Below are 19,553 nucleotides of genomic sequence, written 5' to 3' on the forward strand. Positions count from 1 at the left end.
CAGGTAAGACACTACATCCACTATTGTAGACAAACTTTAATACATTTCCCCAAAATCAGCACTTGACGAAGAAATGGTTTTCATTTTAAAATTGTTTGCCGACTGCCAGACATTTTTCGATGGCTAAACATGAGGTGTAAATGCAGACTGATGTAATTCTGAGAATTGATTGGTCTGAGCAAAGGCCAGCAGCAAGGAATGCAGTCTAAACATTAATGGTAAACACCAAAGGACTAATCAAAGCCAAGACTTAAAACGGCTCTACACATCTAACATGGTATTAAACAAATGCTGTGCATTATGACCACCAGATTTGAGTGACTATAAATGGAACGCTTGAGTTGAAATGCAGTCTAGAGAAACAAATGTCCAAACAATTGATTGTATAAACCTTTCAAAAAATGTCTGACCTAGTTATCAATGTGACAGGTCACCCCCACACTTCTTTTTATACAAAGTCCAGTCATCAAGGCAGCATGAGTTGAAAGAATAAAGCTTTGGCTCTTTCACGGCCACCTGCTGAATAAGAACTAATTTGGTATGTTTGAGCAGATATTGGGTCAGTTTAAGTGCAAGCAGGACAGGACTAAACTGGAGTTCAGATCCTTTTGAGTACAAAACAGTCCAGGATTCTCAAACAATGTGCACAGTTCCAGAATTGTATTGTGCGAGTTGGAAAATCTTACCACAGTAAAGTCAACACAATGTTGCAGCCAATACCACCCAGTTCCATGAAGTCAGAACAAAGCAGAGTTGATGGAGCAGGGTACCCCTTATTGTAGTGGGAGCTAGGCAGGTGGACGTCGCATAATAAACTATAATATTTGACCAGACTTGGCTCATAAACCCACATCATCGACCTCTATTCCACTTCAACTTGCGCAGCATCTTGGTCCTTTTCACTCTCCGTTTTGCTTCAGCCTCTCTAGCCGCTGGAGCAAAGCGTTCCCGAAGGCTTCTCTGTAGCCCGGACTCAGCGAGTCGAGAAGTGAGTAAACAGTCTCGTGATACTGGGTGCTTGAATCCTCGTCCACTTGATTGAAGGCATAGCCCACCACCTGTTTGGAGGGGTGATTTATTGTAAAACATGCAGCCAATGAGGAATAAAACCAGAAATCACTGTGCTTCATTTTTTCGTGCATCTTACCCGTAATCCCGCCTCTGAGAGTTCCACACAATACCGGTTTCCCTCTCGTGTTTCCACGTTTATGTAGGCCACATCTGACGCGCTGTTGAGACTTTTCGACACGTGCATTTCAGCAACGGCAAAAAGTACGTCATTTACCACTGCCTCTGCCTCCAAACCCATGTCCTTGACGTTGCCAAGCTCAGCACAGTCCTCATCAAATGAAGAGACGAGGGGCTCCTCGGATTGGCAGTCAATCTCCATCCCCTGTAATAGAACAACAACTTTATTGGCCGTCTCAGCTGAAGCCCAGATGTATGCTATTAGAACTTGCTGACTGATACAATGATATCACATGATGATCACTGAGTGCAGGTCAAAAACCCTGCAGTTTACAGGGACTGTGTCAGAACAAGCAGCTCTTTACTACCATGGAAACAAACTACATTCAATGGACTACCTGTTAAGTATCATCAATACTAAGATAGTAGTAAAACAAAAGGTCAAAAAAACTTAACACACAGCTTTAAGCAGCATTGCAAAAAAAGGTTGTGATTCACATGTCTTCTAAGGGCCCATTATCTAAAGATAAATAGCAGAACTGAAACAAACATCTGTGAACTTTTGTTCTTAAAAGTCTGAGGTGTCCTATTTTAATATACTTCCTCTATGTGTACCTAGTTGTGTGAGGAAAGTTACACAAACACAAGTTAGGAGTTTAACTACCATGTTGGGCCCACTCAACTTTAAATAACATCTTAAACTGAATGCAGTTGCACCTGTAAAACAACAATACACAAGTCTAAAACAAACACATAGGTACTTCCAGAACAGATCGTGTGTGTGAAACACTTCCTTCATCATAATAGGTTTAGTTGGTCCCTGCATGGTTTCGCCATGATTTATCGTAGCACCAGATATTCAAAAAGTCCAATGTGTTTCCAGAGAGGAAGACTAATGTTGTCTCCAGTGCTTCCAAATAAGGAGTTGACTTCATCATGCAAATGCTTCTCTCATTGAAGATCCCTCTGAATGCAACCTATTAATGCACCTGTTCCATTTATATCTGTCCTCCTTAGCACTGGGGCATTTTTGTTAAACAAGTTACATTTTTGCAATTTATACCATTTTTGTCAAGGAGCATTAGGTTGCGCATTCCTGTATGAGCCCTTTTTCTTCGTGACAGCTGGAACCTGTTGCTCCGCATCTAGCTGCGTCATCGTTCAGTCATGTGGATCGATGCCTTTATGGGCACTGAGCCCTTGTAACCACTGATTGTTAGACATGCAGCAACCTTTATCCTTGTTGACATCTGTCGTTGTAGTTGGTGGAGCTGATTTTAAATATATTAAACGTGTACAATTAAGAACATTGACATATCCTTGTTGTGTAGCTGGCTGAAGCTAAATAGATATGGTTACTGATCATACAGACGGTCGGTATTAAATATGCAAGTTGCATGCAAATGTTAGAATTAGGCAAATTCATACAACGTTAGTTCTGTAGATGGCTATCGTTTGGTACATGGGTGGCTAAACTCTGAGAAAACTAACAGTAGTGTAAGATATTATATTGAGCACTTAAACAGCTCTCCAGGAAGCAGTGTTCTGGTGTATGCTTCTGGGGCTTTTATTGTGAAGGGAAAAACGGAAAAAGAGAGAACATGTTTTAGAGGCTGTGCAGTTGGGTGATGGGGAAGTGTACTGTTCTTTACAGGTCAATTTTGTGTTATTAAGACACGTTGTTACCAAGTTTTGAAAAAAAAGTGTTGCATTTTGTGTGTTTAGAAACGAGGACGTTACTTCAGGAGGATTGGAGATCTGTAAGCTACTATATTGAGTACTTAGACAGCTCTCTAGGAAGCAGTGTTCTGGTGTATGTTTCTGGGGCTTTTATTGTGAAAGGAAAAAACGGAAAGAGGAGAGGAAACGTTCTAGAGGTGTGTGTAACAAGAATTAAAGTGGTTGCTGTTGTTGTGAAAACTACGGAGCACCGTGTTGTTTTATTGTTATTGTAAAGTATAGGCGCAAGATAAACCCTCGGCTACAGTAGCAAAGCAAGTGATCGCTCTGTATTTCAATCACTCTGATTATATTTAACCGGTGTGCATTTTATAATATGGTACTCAAAAGGCAACCACACGTTTGATGTGAACACGTTACAAGAGTCCTTTCTAACCTAAGTGCGCTCCGTTTCCTCACCTCCTCGTTGGAAGCGTTCTTCCGGCTTGTGGACGCTTCCGGCCCTCACGAGCTCTCAGAACCGGTTCCGTCAAATGAGCGTCACCTCACGTGAGATCGGTAACCGTTGAGCTTCAAACGTGTCGGTAACCATAGAGACTAAAGTCACGTTAACGCACGCCCGGTTTCTAGTTCAATTCAGCGTCTAAAATGACGACATAATTCTACTGCGGTCAAGCCAGCCCGCACGGTTTTTGTCGGTACGCGTATGTACTAACGCCGGGCATTACGGTACGAGCGTTTAAGAACTGACTTCAAAATAAGAGCAAACTTCCGGTGAACGTGATAGGACATGTCACATTCATTAGTCAATAGGCTCGTTCGAGATGAGCCAGTTCTGCGCAGAATCGATCGGCGGCGATCGGCGCGCAATGCATGCCGGTTAGATTTGTGTCCGACTTGGTCCCGACTTGCTCTGACGTCATGCACACGTGGTCAACGATACTCTCACGAGACCAAGCCGGCTGTCGATTTCAGAGTCAGTCGCCGCAGTTGCTCTCAAACGACTGCTTGGCCCAGTGCATGATGGGAAACGCCTGGCTCTCGCCACATCAGAGAGCTGATTGGCTCTTAGATCTGACAGCAAACACCACGTGTTGTAGAAAATCCTTATTTTATGTGTAGTTGTAATACTTAACCCTCGATTATTGACTATTCGTCTCATGTTTAATCTAAAAACACATCTTGTGTGGTTGATAATACAAAATCGTATTTTCATAACACATATCTAAACCAGTAGTAATGTATTTCACAGGCAGACATAAAAATACCAAAGGATGCAGCTACACAGTCATTTCTACATAAATATATATATATTCATAAACACATATAATAAATCCAAACGTGATCTGTAAACTACAAGTAAACAAAAGTTCGGAACTAACAGGAAGTACTTTTTTCTGTGACTTCCTGCGTATACACAGCTGACAGCTGACAACTGTCCGACTTGATAGCAGTTTTTTGTGAACGCCTCCTGCTGCGGCCGCTGCTCTCGTCTGGATTCCAGGCGAGGCGCAGCTCTAACGAACGAGCCTAATAAAGTTGCTAGAATGACCCAGCCAATCAGCTGACTTGAATCTAAGAGAAAATCTATGGAAAAGCTAAAAATCAGAGTTTCCACGTAAGGTTCAATATTTGAAGACTGTTTGGAAGAATGAGCCAAAATCACACCTGAGACTAGTGTGTCCATACAGAAGATGTCTTGCACCAACAAAGGCGTGTTTACCAAGTATTAAATACATTTCAGTAAGCGTGTTCAATACTTTTTCCCTGTGTCATTCTATTGTATTAGACGTAACTTAATTTCTGAATTCATTTGCTTGGTTTTCTTTGCAACAACCCATGCAATCAATACATGTATTGATTGCATGGGTTGTTATTTTTGGACCCAACGGCCGTCCGAGGTCTGCGCGGAGCCGGCACGTCATGACGTCATGGCGTCATTTCCTAATCCCATCCTGGTGGAGGCTCAGTTGGTGCGGAGTCATGAAAGTGTTTGTAAACAACTCAGACAGAAGGTAACTCAACAGCTGCACTAATACGCTCAGCTGTGTGTGTTTACTCGTGCGTGGCGGCGTGCTGCTCTGCTGTGTGCGTGGGCAAAGGGAGTCTTTGTGCGCGCACCCCTCACTGTGGGGAGATGACTACATAAATGTGGGATTTTAGGCTTGGCGAGCATGTACAGTCTTTAGCCTGGCGTTAGCCGGCTATGCTAACTCTCTATGTAGACGGGTTCACAGGCTAATGTCGCTCGTCTTGCTAGCCGGCTAGCTAAAGTACTATGTATTTCTCTCGCTAGCTAACTCCCGTCTCTTCATTGCAATCACAGCCCTGTTCACGTAATCACAGCGAAGGGCAGCTATTGACTAAGTCTGGGACATTTCAACTGTTATTTCGCAAGTGCGATTGGCTTATTGACACTAGAATGGGGATGAATGTGTGCTCAGGATAACAAGATGTTTATTATAATGCTACTCGGGATACTTTTAAAACCGTGTCTGTCTTGAACTGACTCACTCATGAAGCTTGTTGTTTTCGGCTGTGCTGTAAACATTGTGCGTCAACTCCCGTGTTGTGTCAAGTGTCAAATTACAAAAGGGGAAACCATATGTCTGTCTTTCAATAGGAGCCGCAAACTGGAGTCTGACCACTTCCCACACGCATCCCTGAGTGTCCACACATCCTGCAGAGTGTCCCTGGTGTTGGGATGTGAAGGGTGTTTGAGCTCAAGATTTCTTAATGTCTTTAAGTCCACAGGATGACACGACTGTAACACCAGTGATTACTTCATAGCGGTCCGTGTTGCAATAGCATTCCGGTTGCCTCAAGATCCCTGTAGTTCCCTGTGTGCTGTTCACCTATTGAGTTGAGATGCCGTGGCCATTTTCGGAGTCCATCAAGAAGCGGGCCTGTAGATACCTCCTGCATCGGTACCTTGGCAACTTTCTGCAGGAGAAGCTGAGCCTTGATCAGCTCAGTGTCGACCTCTATCAAGGCACTGGATCACTTGCACAAGTGCCATTGGATAAATGGGTGTGTGTAGTATCACCTTCGTGACAGGAAATACAAGCAATGAATATATTTGATTTAAAATACAGAATCTGTACGAACGCTTTGACAATATTTCTTGTTCCTCAGTCACTCAATGAACTCCTGGAGACGGCGGACGCCCCTTTTGAGGTCATCGCAGGGTTTATCCAGACAATATCTCTAACCGTTCCATGGGCAGCCTTACTGCACGAAAACTGTGCCCTAGAGGTCAAGGGGCTGGAGATGGTGCTCAGACCAAGACCGAGAGTGGGTAAGGAGAGGCTGCGTTGCGTTCCACTAGAACTCTATCTTTCAAAAAGGTGTTGGATGGATGGAAATGTGTCATCATTCTGTTGCATGTTAAAAACGTTGTCAACTGATTTCACTGAAAAGTCAATGACTGTTGATGCTGTTCCTCCAGCATCTGGCACTGAGCCCATGTACTGGTCCAGTTTCATGACGAGCAGCATGCAACTTGCCAAAGAATGTCTCAGCCAGAAACTCACCGACGATATGGGAGAGAGCTTCCAGCCTTTTGAGGGGTTGGAGAAGTTTGCAGAAACAATAGAAACAGGTACAATGTGTAGAGAGACTGTTAAGCAACATTTTAAAACGTCAACCGACCTAGATGTGTCTAAAGTAATTTCTTTTACATTTCCTACCTTGCAGTTCTGAGAAGAGTTAAAGTGACTTTTTTGGAGACTGTTCTCAGAGTGGAACACATTCCAGAAAATTCTAAAACTGGGATCGCCCTTGAGATTCGAATCAAAAAGTAAGTTTGGACCGTCTGGGACAATTTCCAAAATGTTACATAACATACAACACAACATATTACAAGTATCTTTCAACATCAGAATATAGTTAAGAGCCTCCATCCATTTTTAATTTTAATTTCTTGAATCTGAAATCGATGATCAGTCGGAAAGGAAGCCACGGGGAACAAGACCAAATACTATTGAATAATTGTTTTAATTGAGTTGTGGATATTAAAAAGGTTGCAGCTACAAGTATGGAAGATGTAACTATTATATAGTGCATGCGATGCAATAGTTGTCACTGTCAAATTGCAGGTCCTTTGTCAAGCTAATTGTGTTCTGCGGTTGCTTTCAGGATTGTTTACTGCGATGAAACGGGCGAGGAAACTTCAAGTGTGAATGTGCATCAGCCAACCACATTTGCACACAAAAACCTGCAGATGGAAGGCATCGCTGTATTTTGGGATGAGTTCTCAGATGTGTCCCGTGCTGGTTGTAAATCTTCACCCACTTCAACGGTTGGTGTAGTGAGACTTTGACATTGTTGTATGTATTTGTCAGCCTTTTAAAATAATATATATATTTTAATTTGCAGGAAACAGAGCCAAAGCTCTCGCCGAGCTGGAACCCCAAAATAATATGTGAGCCTCATCCTCAGTTTACAGAGCCTTTATCCTCTACGACACCCTTTGAACCTGTGCAGGTCGGGAGCCTCTGTGGTAAAATTGAGTTGTCCCTCACTCTGAAAAACAACTTGGCTATGCCTGGTGCAAAGGTGAATTACGCATTTCCTAATTACAAAATACTACAAGCAAACAAATCTGGATTATTTCAATAGTCAATATTAGGAACTAGAGGTAATTGCTATTAACCAGGGTGTTTTACATGCTTTGCTTTTCAGCTGGATGTTGTTGGACATATTGATACACTCATCATTCTTCTGTCCCCACGGCAAGTTCATCTTCTTCTGGACTTGTGTGGAGCTTTTTCTGGTGGAGGTGAGCCCCCCACTGTTTACAGATGAGAGACAACACTTCAACCAAACAGGGCAATAATGTCACCAGATGAGTTACTTATAAGTAGAGTATTTCTTATTCTTTGTGTGAAGGTGCGCAGGAATGGGCTAAGGATAGAAAGAGCAGACCTATACAGCAAGAGGATGAGTATCGCCTCCATATGGAACTGAACCGCTGTCTGAAGAAGGACACGGCTGTGCGAGGAACAGACCCCGACCTCTTTGAGAGCCAGACCACCAGAACTGTGTCGAGTCGAGGTTGGACTGAGACACCATCCTCTAACCCTTGACCTTTCAGAGAAACCAGATGTTGTGGTTGCACCTATCTAATGGAATGTGTTCTTTCTTTGTCCTTTATTTTGAAAATCCATCTCTGGTTGGTGTAGATGATGTGTTCTTCTCCATGGCAGACATGGACATGTCTCACAGCTTGTCATCCCTTCCTCCTCTGGGTGAACCACCAACCGTTGACTTGGATTTGTCACTAAATAGCAACTACTCTGCCTCACCGGGAGACTCTCCGTCTGGACTTGCAACAGTAAGTCTTCACCACACATTGAAATGTAATGTAGTTGAGCTTCTGAGGGTTATGGTTACTCTGTTAGATACTGAAATCCTCAGCAAAAGGCAGTAGCATTTAATTTAATCTTTATATACTGACAGAATTAGGAGGTATTCTTGTGGGAATTTTAGTTTGTGTGGTACAATTCTCCCAAATGAACTGCGTATCTGTGTCCTTAGGGTCTGTGGGAAGATTACATGGATGTACCACGACAAAGAGAGAAGCAGACTCATGAAACTCCCATCCAGTCGCGGGATTCACAACTCGCTCACAAATTACTGAGACAGACTTGTAAGTATCACAATGTGTCTGTATAGATCATTTCAACACATTCAACTATTCAATGCTAGTCCCTCTGAGTCCGTGTGCTTAAAAGAGGGAAAGGAGTTTGCAGGTTTTCCTTCTAAACAAAGATTAGTGTTGGTATGTTTTTCAGAGACAAGCACTTCACCAGCTGATTCTCAGCTCCCTGTTGCACATGGTTGCATGGTTCATGTGCAGTTGTTGTATTTCAGCCCATCCATCCAAAACCCACGGTGATGAGTCGAGGCCAGAGCTGGTGTTCAGGTTGACACTGAGTAGCCTCGCTGTGTCAGTCCTCCACATCGACCCGCTGCCGCCACCAGATGCTGCTCCCAGCCCCCTCGGCCCCATGGCTGCCCACTTCTTCAGCATGGTGGGCCCAGGCCAGCTCGCCCCAGCTGCTTTCCTTCAGTCTCGTACAGTGTTTAACCAGGCTTGCCCCCATGACCATCTGAGGTGCGCTTTTGTGTTTTGCTAATTGCTTTTATGTAAGGTTATACTTATTTTAGACATATGTCTGTCTGATCTGGGCTTGTATTTGCAGGTTTGTGGGCCAGGGGCTAAAGATCAACTACGAGCACTGTCAGGGATCCAGCCTGCGGACTTTCAGTACCGACGTCTCCCTTCACCAGATGGAGTTTTTGGAGTGTCTTTTCCCCTCTGAGGCCGGCACTGGTGGCTCCCAAAGAGGCATTCAGTACACCGAGGTTAGTGTTTCAAGTCCAAGCTAAGCATACTTTTCAGAGCACTGAGCTTCTGGTCTGTTCCACCTTATATTCATGGAATGACGTGAACAGTGATTCTCACTACTTTCTCTGTTACCCTTCAGCTCCTGACATTTGACACCACAGCCAGTGCCGATGCTGCGCTTACCAGCTGCCTTCACCTACTTTACAAACAGGCTGAGCGCAGGGGCCCTCAGGTAGCAGCATTTATTAGTCCGATATGAAACAACAGCACAAACACTTAACACTCAACAGCTTTATGCGTGTCACTGCCAGGCTTGTACTCAGTCAACACTTTGGTTCTCTGTGCAGGGTGGCCAGGTTCGCCTGAGCACCATTCCTAGGAAAGCTGAGATCCAGGTGGAGCTGGGCCCCGTGCGCTCTGAGCTGGACATCAGCATCGTGGACCGTCTCAACTCATTGCTACAACCCCAGAAGCTGGCTACCACAGAGTTGATGGCCTCCCACATGTACACATCCTATAATAAACATGTCAGCTTGGTAAGGGCTTCTCAAGAACTACTAATTAACTATTTAGAAATATGAATGTATTCAAAATATAATACGTCTCACCTGATCATCTAAATCACAGCTGTTGTAAACTTAGATTAAAAAGGTGAAACAGTTGCTCAGTTATATACATACACACAAGCTCTCTAACATGTCTTTATTGTAATTCTTTGTCCCTTTGAACTAATTTCACAGCATAAGGCCTTTACAGAGGTTTTCCTTGATGACAGCCATACTCCCTCTAACTGTCATGTATCGCTGACTGTCAATGCCCCATTGCTGGGCCTCGCCATCCGCTTCCCCATCCCTGATCTGCGTTCAGATCAGGAGAGGGGCCCTTGGTTTAAGAAGTCCCTGCAGAAGGAAGTACTTTACCTGGAGCTGGAAGACCTGGAAGTGAAGACGGAGTTCATGGGTGGCACCTCTCCTGACCAAACCAAAATGGAGCTCACTTTCAGGGAGCTTATTGGTTTGTGGTCTAAAGTTCCCTCTGAAGATTTTTATTTTTATTGGAGGAATTGCTCTAACTGCGCTTTATTTTGTTGTTTGCATAGGGAGGTTTCAGGAGGAGCCGGATCAACCAGCTGCCCGGTTCCTTAGAGTGTCCCACACCATGGATGGCGACATGTCAACATCTGATAGTGTCAAATTTGATTGGCCAAGGTAAGTCTATCTAACCAACCACAAACTGCTCTGTCCATTCAGGGGAACCCTTCAGTGATATTGAATCTGTGAGCAGGATTGTGCTGAAGATGAACCCCACTGCAGTCCACTCAATACTTGAGCGGGTGACGGCTGAAGATGACGAGGGGGCTGAGGACCATTCCCTTGAAGAGGAAGAGGAGGAAGGGGCTGCCCATTCACTGAAGGATGTGTGTGACTTTGGGAAACCAGAGCCATCGCCCTTTTCGTCACGAAGGGTCATGTATGAGAATGAAGAGGTAAGTCATGGCCAAAGGGCCACATTCAGCTCAAAAGCAAATATAAATTAGTCCCATTTCTTAATATCGTTGACATACCTAGAGCAACTGCTTAATGTATTTGGTGATCCAGGTGTATGAATACCTACTGATTTGTTTTATGTCAATCTGCTCTCTTTATACATCATGCTCTAAGTTTGGACCATTTATAAGGCATGTTATCAATGCACATCTATGTTTGATATTAAAAAAACCTTAAATAACCCATTAGACATGTTGCAGCACACATATTCCCTTTATATTTGAAAATGTTCCTTTTTGAATTTGTTTAATGCAATAATTGTTGTTTCAGTTCTGATGATGGCGTTGGTCAAAAGCAGTTGGATTTAGTGCAGGTGCAACATTTGCATTCAGAAGCGAGGGCATCTTCTGGTTAATGCATTATGTTGTATTGACAGATGCATCATTATGCAAACAACAGCATGCGCAGTGCTTTGCATGCCTAACCTGTTGACAGAGAAAATGGTGACAAGCCCATGTTTTTTTTTTAAACTCCAGATGGTCATCCCTGGTGATGTTGCTGAAATGACAGAGTTCCAGGAAAAAACCATGAACAACTCCCGCTTCATCCTTGAGTTGTGTTTCCCCAATGTGCAATTAATGCTCCCCGGCAAGGCCTTTTATGAAAAACTACACAACAGGTACCACATTTGTAACATGATACAAAATGTGTACATGTGTTTTGTAGTAGCTGAAAATCAACATGTAATGTTTTTTTTTGTTTAAATACGTTTGATTAGATTATGTTCTAGTTGAGACGGGTCTTATTGACACCCAACAGCAATGTTGAAAAGAGAGGACTTTTTCAAAATGAAGTGACCAAAACAAATGTCAAAAATGATAAGATAGCTATTAACCCCTGTAAAATGTATATTCTCAAAATCTTAGGATAAACAATGACCTGTTGCTGTGGGAGCCGACTGCTCCATCTCCAGTGGAGACGGTAGAAAGCATGCCGTACGGAGTTGGACTCTCTGTCGCCAGTCAGTTGATCAACACTTATTCCAAGGACAGCTTCAGCCAGTTCCGCTCTACTGGTCCCGAGGGTGAGACGACAAAAAAACATTTCCCATAAATATTGCATTGAGTCAGACTCTTCGAATTGAAGTCGAAACATAAAAGATGAAGTTGTCACTTCATAGATGTGCTTTGTGTTGTGCCGACAGAGGACAGTGGCTCAGAAGAGGAGACCATGCACTATTACTTTCCTGCATCTGACCTGGGCCTCAGGTCTCGCAAGAGGAAAAAGCCCAAAGCCCAGAGCAAGACCTCCCAGAGCCTGTTCTCTGTCATCATCAGTGTCAACCATGGCCTGGTGGCTCTTCAAACTAATGCTAAGGTGAACTTTCGTCCCTTTTGTCATCACTTACTGTCCTCCGCAGTTTTATTCAGATGCTCCTAGTATCGTGTTTTATGGATCGTGGAACTGAGTTTTCATCTTTCTCCCAGAAGGAGGATAAAACTGTACTGAAAAACAAACATGGCGAGTTCTGGCTGGAGGTGAAAAATGCTGTGTTGTTCAGTGTGACGCAGTACGAAGGATATAAAGACCAACACTACATCTGCTTCCACACCAGTAATATTTGCATGTATCATCAAGGTAAACCAACTCCACATATTCACTACAATTTTAATCATGTGTTGTATTTGTGATATTTGTTGATAAGGTGACCTAAAATATATATATATATATGTATATAGAGAGTACTACTACTCACTGTTATGTCATTCATATACGTATATCTCCCTCTGTTAATCTGGTCAGGGCTTGTGGATGGAGGCACCTCTGTGTCAGACGTCAAGTTGCCATGCAGGACACATCCTCACTGGTTAGAGCCAACCATCTACCAATCCGAGACGTCTCCTGAGAGGTCCTCAACACCCTCGGAGGGTATTGGTCTGGAGGCCCGCAGCATGGTGTCTGTTGCTGTCAAAATCTCATCACAGAATGCAGAACGCAATGTCAAGGTAGATTACTCAAAACCGCTGAAGTAAAAGGCCACGCTGCCTGGCAGAGCAGCTTTTAGATCACCTTGGTAAAGACTCCCTGTCTGTTTTTAAGTTACTAAAATGAAACAACGTATGCTTCAGATCCCAGAGTCGTGGAGCATAGCTCAGTGATTTGTGAACCATAGAGCGATTTGTAGATCGTTACATTTGAAGAGCTTTAAGTGGCCTAAAGATGTGACATTACAGAGTACAATACAAGAGTAAACGGCAGAGATTATGTGTGTATTTGTGTAGCAGAACTTTTTGAAGAACTTACTTCTCCTGTTAATCAACTCTGGACTTCTTTACCCCCAGGTTAGGATGGTGGTTTAGTGTTTACAAGATAGAATAAGTATTGTTTTCCTGTAGATGGGGATATTGTCAAATGAATGATTTTTCTTGATCTATTCTCCAACCTAAACTCGCCCCATTTCACATCCCCAAACATGGAGAGGGGGGCAGGCTTTATGACCTATACTGCAGCCAACCACTAAGGGGTGATGAAGATGTTTTGGGTTCGTGGCTAACCCAAAACATCTTGGTGATGTGTTGATTATTGATTCCTGTAACCACACTTTTGCAGTATCATCCATTTCAACCACATTCAGTAAACATTTCCTATTTTTGACAGAACTGGTGTTTTAAATATGCCAGTCAGCTTGTTTTTTGTTTTCTCCTCACTGTGGTGACGTGTGACTTTTTTTATGTAGGAATTTCTGGTTGCTGTTGGAGTCAGAGGAGCCACACTTCAGCACAGAGTGGTCTCTCCCAGCCTGGGCTGGTATGACCAGGTAGGCCAATAAGGAGCTACTCATTCAATAACTCGGTTATTCTTTTTGCCTTCACATAAATATTAAGAGAGCATTTCAGGGAAACATAATACAACAAAATGTCACATTTGTAATCCTCATGCCAATTTCTGTGCAACAGATTGTTGACTTTCTGAATGTTTCCGATGAGCCTGTGTTGGGTTACGCCCCTCCTACGTCTGTCACGACACTACATTTACACCTGTGGAGCTGCTCTCTAGACTACAGGTGAAATAGACTTCAGACCTCCCACTAAATAATGAGTTATTTGTCTGTGTGTGTATTGTGGTGGCGTGTTAAAGATGAATTCACAAATTCCTTTTTAGAGTTTTAATGCAATAAGTAAGTTTTACATTTGCAAATGCGGATCTCCCAGCTGACAGACAAGATCATTTCAACGAGGTTCAGGTCAATTTACATGTATATATTTTTACCCTTGTAAGGCGTCCTTAAACACACAGTCAGAACCTTGTGTCAAAAGTGTCTTTCTGCCTCCGTATGTTAGGAATTAATAGTTGGAGGCTGAACTGCACGACTTTCCTTCTGACAACAGCTAGATTCCCTAAAATGCAGAACGAGACGAGCTCTTCGGCAATAGAGACCTCATATAAGACAGTATAACATAATCAGTAAGAACAACAAGTGAATAAGGTTTTCTACTGCCAATACAGTGTTCTAATGAGTTTTCTCTTGACAGACCTGTTTACCTGCCACTCAGATCACTGTTGGTTGTAGAGACTTTTAGCATCTCCAGCAGTGTGTCTTTAGACCACTCTTCCTCAACACTCAGGTATGAACAGGCTGCTGCTTTTGCACACACAACATTGAGAGCTGTAATTACAATTTAGTTATTTTTGCTGAGTGTAATACATTCTGCACAGGATCATTTTGGACGAAGCGGCTCTGTTCCTGTCAGACAAGAGTAATGCCGTTTCTGTCAATCTAGTGCGAGGTAAATTGACTTCAGTGATGATTTTTAATAAACTACTTAAAATGTTCAAGTGCAACTTTGACCAACATTCTCTTTTGTTTTTTTGTCACAGATTACGTGCAAGTGGTAGACATGGGAATATTGGAGTTGAGGATTACAGCTGTCAAACCGGGAGTGGATGGAAAGTTGGTAAGAGTTGTTCCGTCTCGAACTGACATTTATCTTTCCAACGTTTTCTCTCGAATATCATTTTTAAAATGTGTGCGTCATGTTTCACTGTCTCTCGGGTGATAGTCGGAGCCCAGATTTGAGCTGCGCTGTTCCAGTGACGCTATTCACATCAGAACGTGTTCGGACTCCTGTGCCGCCCTCATGAACCTGATCCAGTATATCGCCAGCTATGGAGACTTGCTCCCCCCTGCTGCACCAGAGGCCAAACACAGCAGCACTACACAAAGAGCCAAGGTCAGCAGTGGCACCAACATGAGCCAATATTACGCAGCTACAATAGGACGGAAAAACTCCACTGGTCGTACATTCTTAATTTGAGTATACTTGTGGACAGGCGGAGTTTCCTAGCCGGCCCACATCTCAGACCCTGTTGCTCGCTGAGACTGAGCAGCAGATGTTGCAGGATCTGATGAGTGAAGCTATGGAAGAGACTGATGGGCAGCACGCACCAGGGCTGCAGCAGAATGGTGAAGACTTTGTTCATTAAACATTCAAGTAAACTCCATGGATGATATCACGTAACTTGATTTTATATTTTTCACACAACTATAGGTGCACATGAGGAGCGGAATCTAGACCAAGACCCGCCTCGCTCAGACCTATTCTTGTTCCCGGATGAGAGTGGGAATTGTAACCAGGATTCAAGCCCCACTTACCCCATGCTTCACTCTCCTCTTATCACTCCTGTCCCGAACCTGGCTCAAGAGACGGACGACTTTTGTATCCTGGAGACGCCAGGTTCCAGAGGAGAGGTCAAGATCTACTCGTTCACACAGTTCTGGCTACGTAACAAGTATACGGAAAATCCGTGGCTCACTGAAAGCAATGTGTGTTTCAGAATCTTGATCAGGAGCCAATGGTAAAGCAGCTTACCTCGGATCCTGTGGAAATCAAAGACGATTACTTCAGTCAGCCTCTAGATGGGAGTGATTCCAGCCGTGGAGCCATGAACTTCCCCATCCCAGATGTGCGCTACCTCATCAAGGAGATCTCTGTCATCTGGCACCTCTATGGCGGGAAAGACTTTGGGAGTGGCACTTTCACAGCCTCTCCTGCTCGAAGCCGGGGGTGAGCCATTCACTATGTTCACACACTGTTTGAATGTGCTCAAAGGGAAACAGAGGTATAATTTGTGTTCTTTCCTCCCGCCTGCAGGTCTACACCCCATAGCTCCCCCTCTCAGACTCCAGTCAGACAGGCCAAGGCTTCAGGCCGGGCTGGAGGTGGAAGAGGAAGGAACCCTGACGTCCTGATGGAGATACAGCTCAGCAAAGTAAAGTAGTTGCTTGGAATAAATGTGTATTATGTTACTCTCGAACAGGTCAAATAAATAGTGGTAGTAATTTCTTCACCATTTACCAGCTTTTCTTTGACCTTTTCCCTAGGTGAGATTTCAGCATGAGGTGTATCCTCAGGGCCAGGTGACTTCTGGACCAGCAACGGACCAGCCTGTCTCCCGACAGGTGTTTATGGTGCAGGACTTGGAGATTCGAGACAGACTGGCTACTTCACAGATGAACAAGTTCCTCTACTTGTATTCTAGCAAGGAAATGCCCAGAAAAGCCCATTCTAACATGGTGAGGAAGGCAACACAGTCACGTTAACCCACGTGAGGTCTTGGTGTTGTGTAACGTATTGTGTGCTTTTGGTCTTAGTTGACAGTTAAAGCGCTGCACATGTGTCCTGAGTCCGGCCAGGCTCCCCAGGAGTGCTGTTTGCGTGTTTCCCTGATGCCTCTTCGCCTCAATATTGATCAGGTAATAGTCTTTGATACAGGTGATTTTATCAAAGATATGTATCAGCATCCTCAGTAACATTTAAGTGACAGCCTTGTTTTGTGTTTGTTTGAAGGACGCACTGTTCTTCTTGAAGGACTTCTTCACAAGTCTTGCTGCTGAAGTTGAGTTTTTCTCACCGCCTGCTCAAGAAGGTGAAATTAATTATTCACAAGTGCCTTAAACTCAAACAGAATTAAACATACCCCTTGCTCACCGAGCCTGGGCTGTGACACTTGCAAATACCGGCTCCTGATAATATTTTGTTCTGCAGCTGTCTGTGTTTCCACAAAAAAAGCAGCTGCCCCAGAGATCTCCTGCAGTTTCTCCAAGCACGCCAGCAGCAGCCAGGACCCGGCGCCGATCATCTCAGTGCCTGCTCAGAGACGTTTGAGCCACAACGGTTTCTCTACATCTGGAAGGGAGGAAGTGAATGACAATGAAGCCTCTGCTCCTTCTTTCACAGACCAACCCATCTTTTTTAGGTTAGCGTTAAATAACTAAACAATGAAACCCCTTAGAGGAAATAACTTCATTGCTTGCTTGTGTTTGGTAACATCTGCTTTTTCTAAAAGGGAGTTTCGATTTACCTCTGAGGTTCCCATTCGCTTGGATTATCATGGAAAACATGTTGCAATGGAGCAGGTACATGGTCTAAGAGGCATGTGTATTGATCCCACATTATTTAATTAGTGCTTCATGAATGATCTTATGACTGCTTTCTTACAGGGAACATTTGCAGGGATCATTATCGGGTTGACACAGCTTAATTGTTCAGAGCTGAAACTGAGGCGCTTGTGCTATAGACAAGGGTACGTTTATCTGAGTGATGTATCGTCAGACTGTGTTGCTTATTATTTCATATCTTTGATTCAGAGAGTAATGGAGCAAATTTCTTCATCAAGTGTGTAATACTCGCAGAGAATCAAATATCTTTCCTAGGAAAATAATACTTGTCTGTATTTCAGATTGTTGGGTGTTGATAAGCTGTTTTCCTATGCAATAAACGAGTGGCTAAGTGACATAAAGAAGAACCAGCTTCCAGGACTACTGGGTGGTGTTGGGCCTATTCACTCTCTGGTGCAACTAGGTGAGTACAATACATGTGCTGAACTAATCAATGTATTTGAAGCTATGGCAACATGTAATTCATGATGTCATTAATGAAGTGCTGTGAAAGTAATTAACAGTGTGTCTGTGAAATACACCCAATTCAGGTGCATCTCTTGTGTAATGTATTGCCTGTTCTTAAGATGCATGTTCTGTTCGGTTCAGTTCAGGGATTCAGAGACTTGGTCTGGCTCCCGATTGAGCAGTACAGGAAAGATGGCCGGATAGTCCGTGGGTTTCAGCGCGGCACTGCCTCCTTTGGAACGTCTACTGCTATGGCTGCTCTGGAGCTCACCAACAGGATGGTGCGGACCATTCAGGTAAACTTGTCACTCCACTGTTATTTTAAAAAGGCTGTAGAATACCAATGGGTTCATGAGACATCTGACAAATCTGTTGTTGTGTGTCACTATAGGCAGCAGCTGAAACGGCCTATGACATGGTGTCTCCCGTGCCTGATGAGAGAGACACAAAGAGGGTGAAACGGTTCTCCCATTACGGACTGGCTCATCAGCCCGTTGACCTGAGAGAAGGTGTAGCCAAAGCCTATACTGTTGTAAAAGAGGTAAACAAACCAAAAGCTAAAATAACAAATGTTCAACTTCAATTACATTGATGGAAAAACCCTAATGAGGATTTTGTTTCCATCCACAGGGCATCACAGACACAGCACTGACCATCTACGACACAGCCACCAGGGAGCATGAACAGCGTGGGATGACAGGGGCAGTGGGCGGCGTTCTTCGCCAGCTGCCACCAGCAGTCGTAAAGCCACTCATTATGGCCACTGAAGCCACCTCCAATGTCTTGGGTGGAATGAGGAACCAGATTCACCCTGACGCACGGCAGGAGGAGTCTCAGAAATGGAGGCAGGGCGAGGAGTAATTCTTATTGCTATATGGTACCTGTCTGAAACCATGACTGCTGAGAAACAGCTGAACAATGTGTTGAAAACTTTCTTTGAAGTTGCATTTTTTTGCAGAGGAACACCACAGATGTGCACATAAAGCTGGTGTAAATACATTACTGTTCATTTCGTGGCAATTTGAGCTACTGTGATTCAGCTTGTCAGCTAACCAGTTCCCTCGCAGTGCCTTCATGGTTATCAGCATTGTTTAATCAAATGATGTATGAAGAATTTTAAGCCACATCTTTGTCTTTATGTGGATTTTGATTTGTTTTAGGATAGACAGCAGCATAATGAATACAAAATAACAATGAAGAAATAGACTGTCGTCTCATGAGGCACAACATTTGCTTAATTCTAAAGCAGCTCTGTTTACAAGTTGTGTGGTTACTTTCTCTAATCCTACTTAAGGGTCAACAAACACTAATATAGGTTTTGGATAATGTGCTGTATCTGGGCTTTGTTATTTACTGTAAATATTCCTAATGTGTAACATTTCATGCAAATATAGGAGCGCCAGTGTAGAAACTGAATGTGTTACGGCTGTGTAAAGTTCTGTTATCAGCACTTTTAAATGACTAAGAGTTACTTGCTCAAACGAATGACAGATGGGAAGACTATCCAAATGTGTTATAAAGTTTCATAATTGTATTTTGAGCTGTGATCAATGTTGTGAATTGTCACAAAAGCTGCTGTTCTGAAAGGCTGATTTCAATATTTCAAAACTGTTTCAAATATGTTATTATATATGTTATCTCAGTCTGCGCTCACATTTTCAAGTTGTTGACAAACATACTCAAAATCTTGAAGTCTTAATATCTTGCACAATTTTCTTTTTTGTATGTTTGAATATTGATAGTTGGCTTGATATGTGTGTTGCAGACATTTGATTTGGCCATCTCCTTGTTTATGTGGACAGCGTAATCTTTCTTGTACATAAGTGTACAGTTGAATTTGTATTAAAAGCATGAGAGGGAAATAAAAACGGTTGAATCCACTGAGTAGTGTGGTTGACTATTTATTGTAGTTTAACTAATTCTTGTAACATAAAAACAA

General features: G+C 43.3%; 2 protein-coding genes across 2 annotated transcripts; one reads left to right on the top strand and one right to left on the bottom strand.

The window, feature by feature from the left end:
* Nucleotides 1–64: 64 nt before the first annotated feature.
* Nucleotides 65–3,449, bottom strand: gskip (gsk3b interacting protein). The gene is made up of 3 exons (XM_079223511.1): nt 3,328–3,449; nt 1,148–1,393; nt 65–1,058 (listed from the first exon to the last, which is right to left on the bottom strand). The coding sequence occupies exons 2-3, from the start codon at nt 1,388–1,390 to the stop codon at nt 900–902; spliced, it is 402 nt and encodes a 133-aa protein (XP_079079637.1). The 5' UTR covers nt 1,391–1,393; nt 3,328–3,449; the 3' UTR covers nt 65–899.
* Nucleotides 3,450–5,736: 2,287 nt separating this feature from the next.
* On the top strand, nt 5,737–19,495 carry atg2b (autophagy related 2B; the record flags this gene model as incomplete). Its single annotated transcript, XM_079231969.1, has 42 exons — nt 5,737–5,898; nt 6,004–6,166; nt 6,317–6,469; nt 6,565–6,667; nt 7,006–7,168; nt 7,246–7,425; nt 7,552–7,648; nt 7,759–7,923; nt 8,052–8,203; nt 8,407–8,518; nt 8,743–8,986; nt 9,075–9,237; nt 9,360–9,452; nt 9,568–9,756; nt 9,961–10,238; nt 10,324–10,428; nt 10,505–10,706; nt 11,244–11,386; nt 11,634–11,791; nt 11,912–12,084; nt 12,195–12,345; nt 12,511–12,713; nt 13,445–13,525; nt 13,665–13,771; nt 14,241–14,333; nt 14,425–14,495; nt 14,587–14,663; nt 14,769–14,939; nt 15,040–15,172; nt 15,258–15,457; nt 15,544–15,773; nt 15,861–15,978; nt 16,091–16,282; nt 16,361–16,462; nt 16,557–16,635; nt 16,755–16,965; nt 17,056–17,125; nt 17,210–17,292; nt 17,449–17,570; nt 17,756–17,910; nt 18,006–18,155; nt 18,245–19,495. The coding sequence occupies 42 exons, from the start codon at nt 5,737–5,739 to the stop codon at nt 18,473–18,475; spliced, it is 6,228 nt and encodes a 2,075-aa protein (XP_079088095.1). The 3' UTR covers nt 18,476–19,495.
* Between the last annotated feature and the right edge of the window lie 58 nt (nt 19,496–19,553).

This window comes from Taurulus bubalis (genome assembly GCF_910589615.1).
Source record: "Taurulus bubalis genome assembly, chromosome: 1".
Taxonomy (NCBI): domain Eukaryota; kingdom Metazoa; phylum Chordata; class Actinopteri; order Perciformes; family Cottidae; genus Taurulus; species Taurulus bubalis.

Excerpts from the sequence above, each read along its gene's own strand:
- gskip (XM_079223511.1), bottom strand. The coding sequence starts at position 1,390 with ATGGAGATTGACTGCCAATCCGAGGAGCCCCTCGTCTCTTCATTTGAT. Across the intron at positions 1,059-1,147 it reads TCTCAGAGGCGGGATTACGG|GTGGTGGGCTATGCCTTCAA; the intron begins GTAAGATGCACG and ends CCCTCCAAACAG.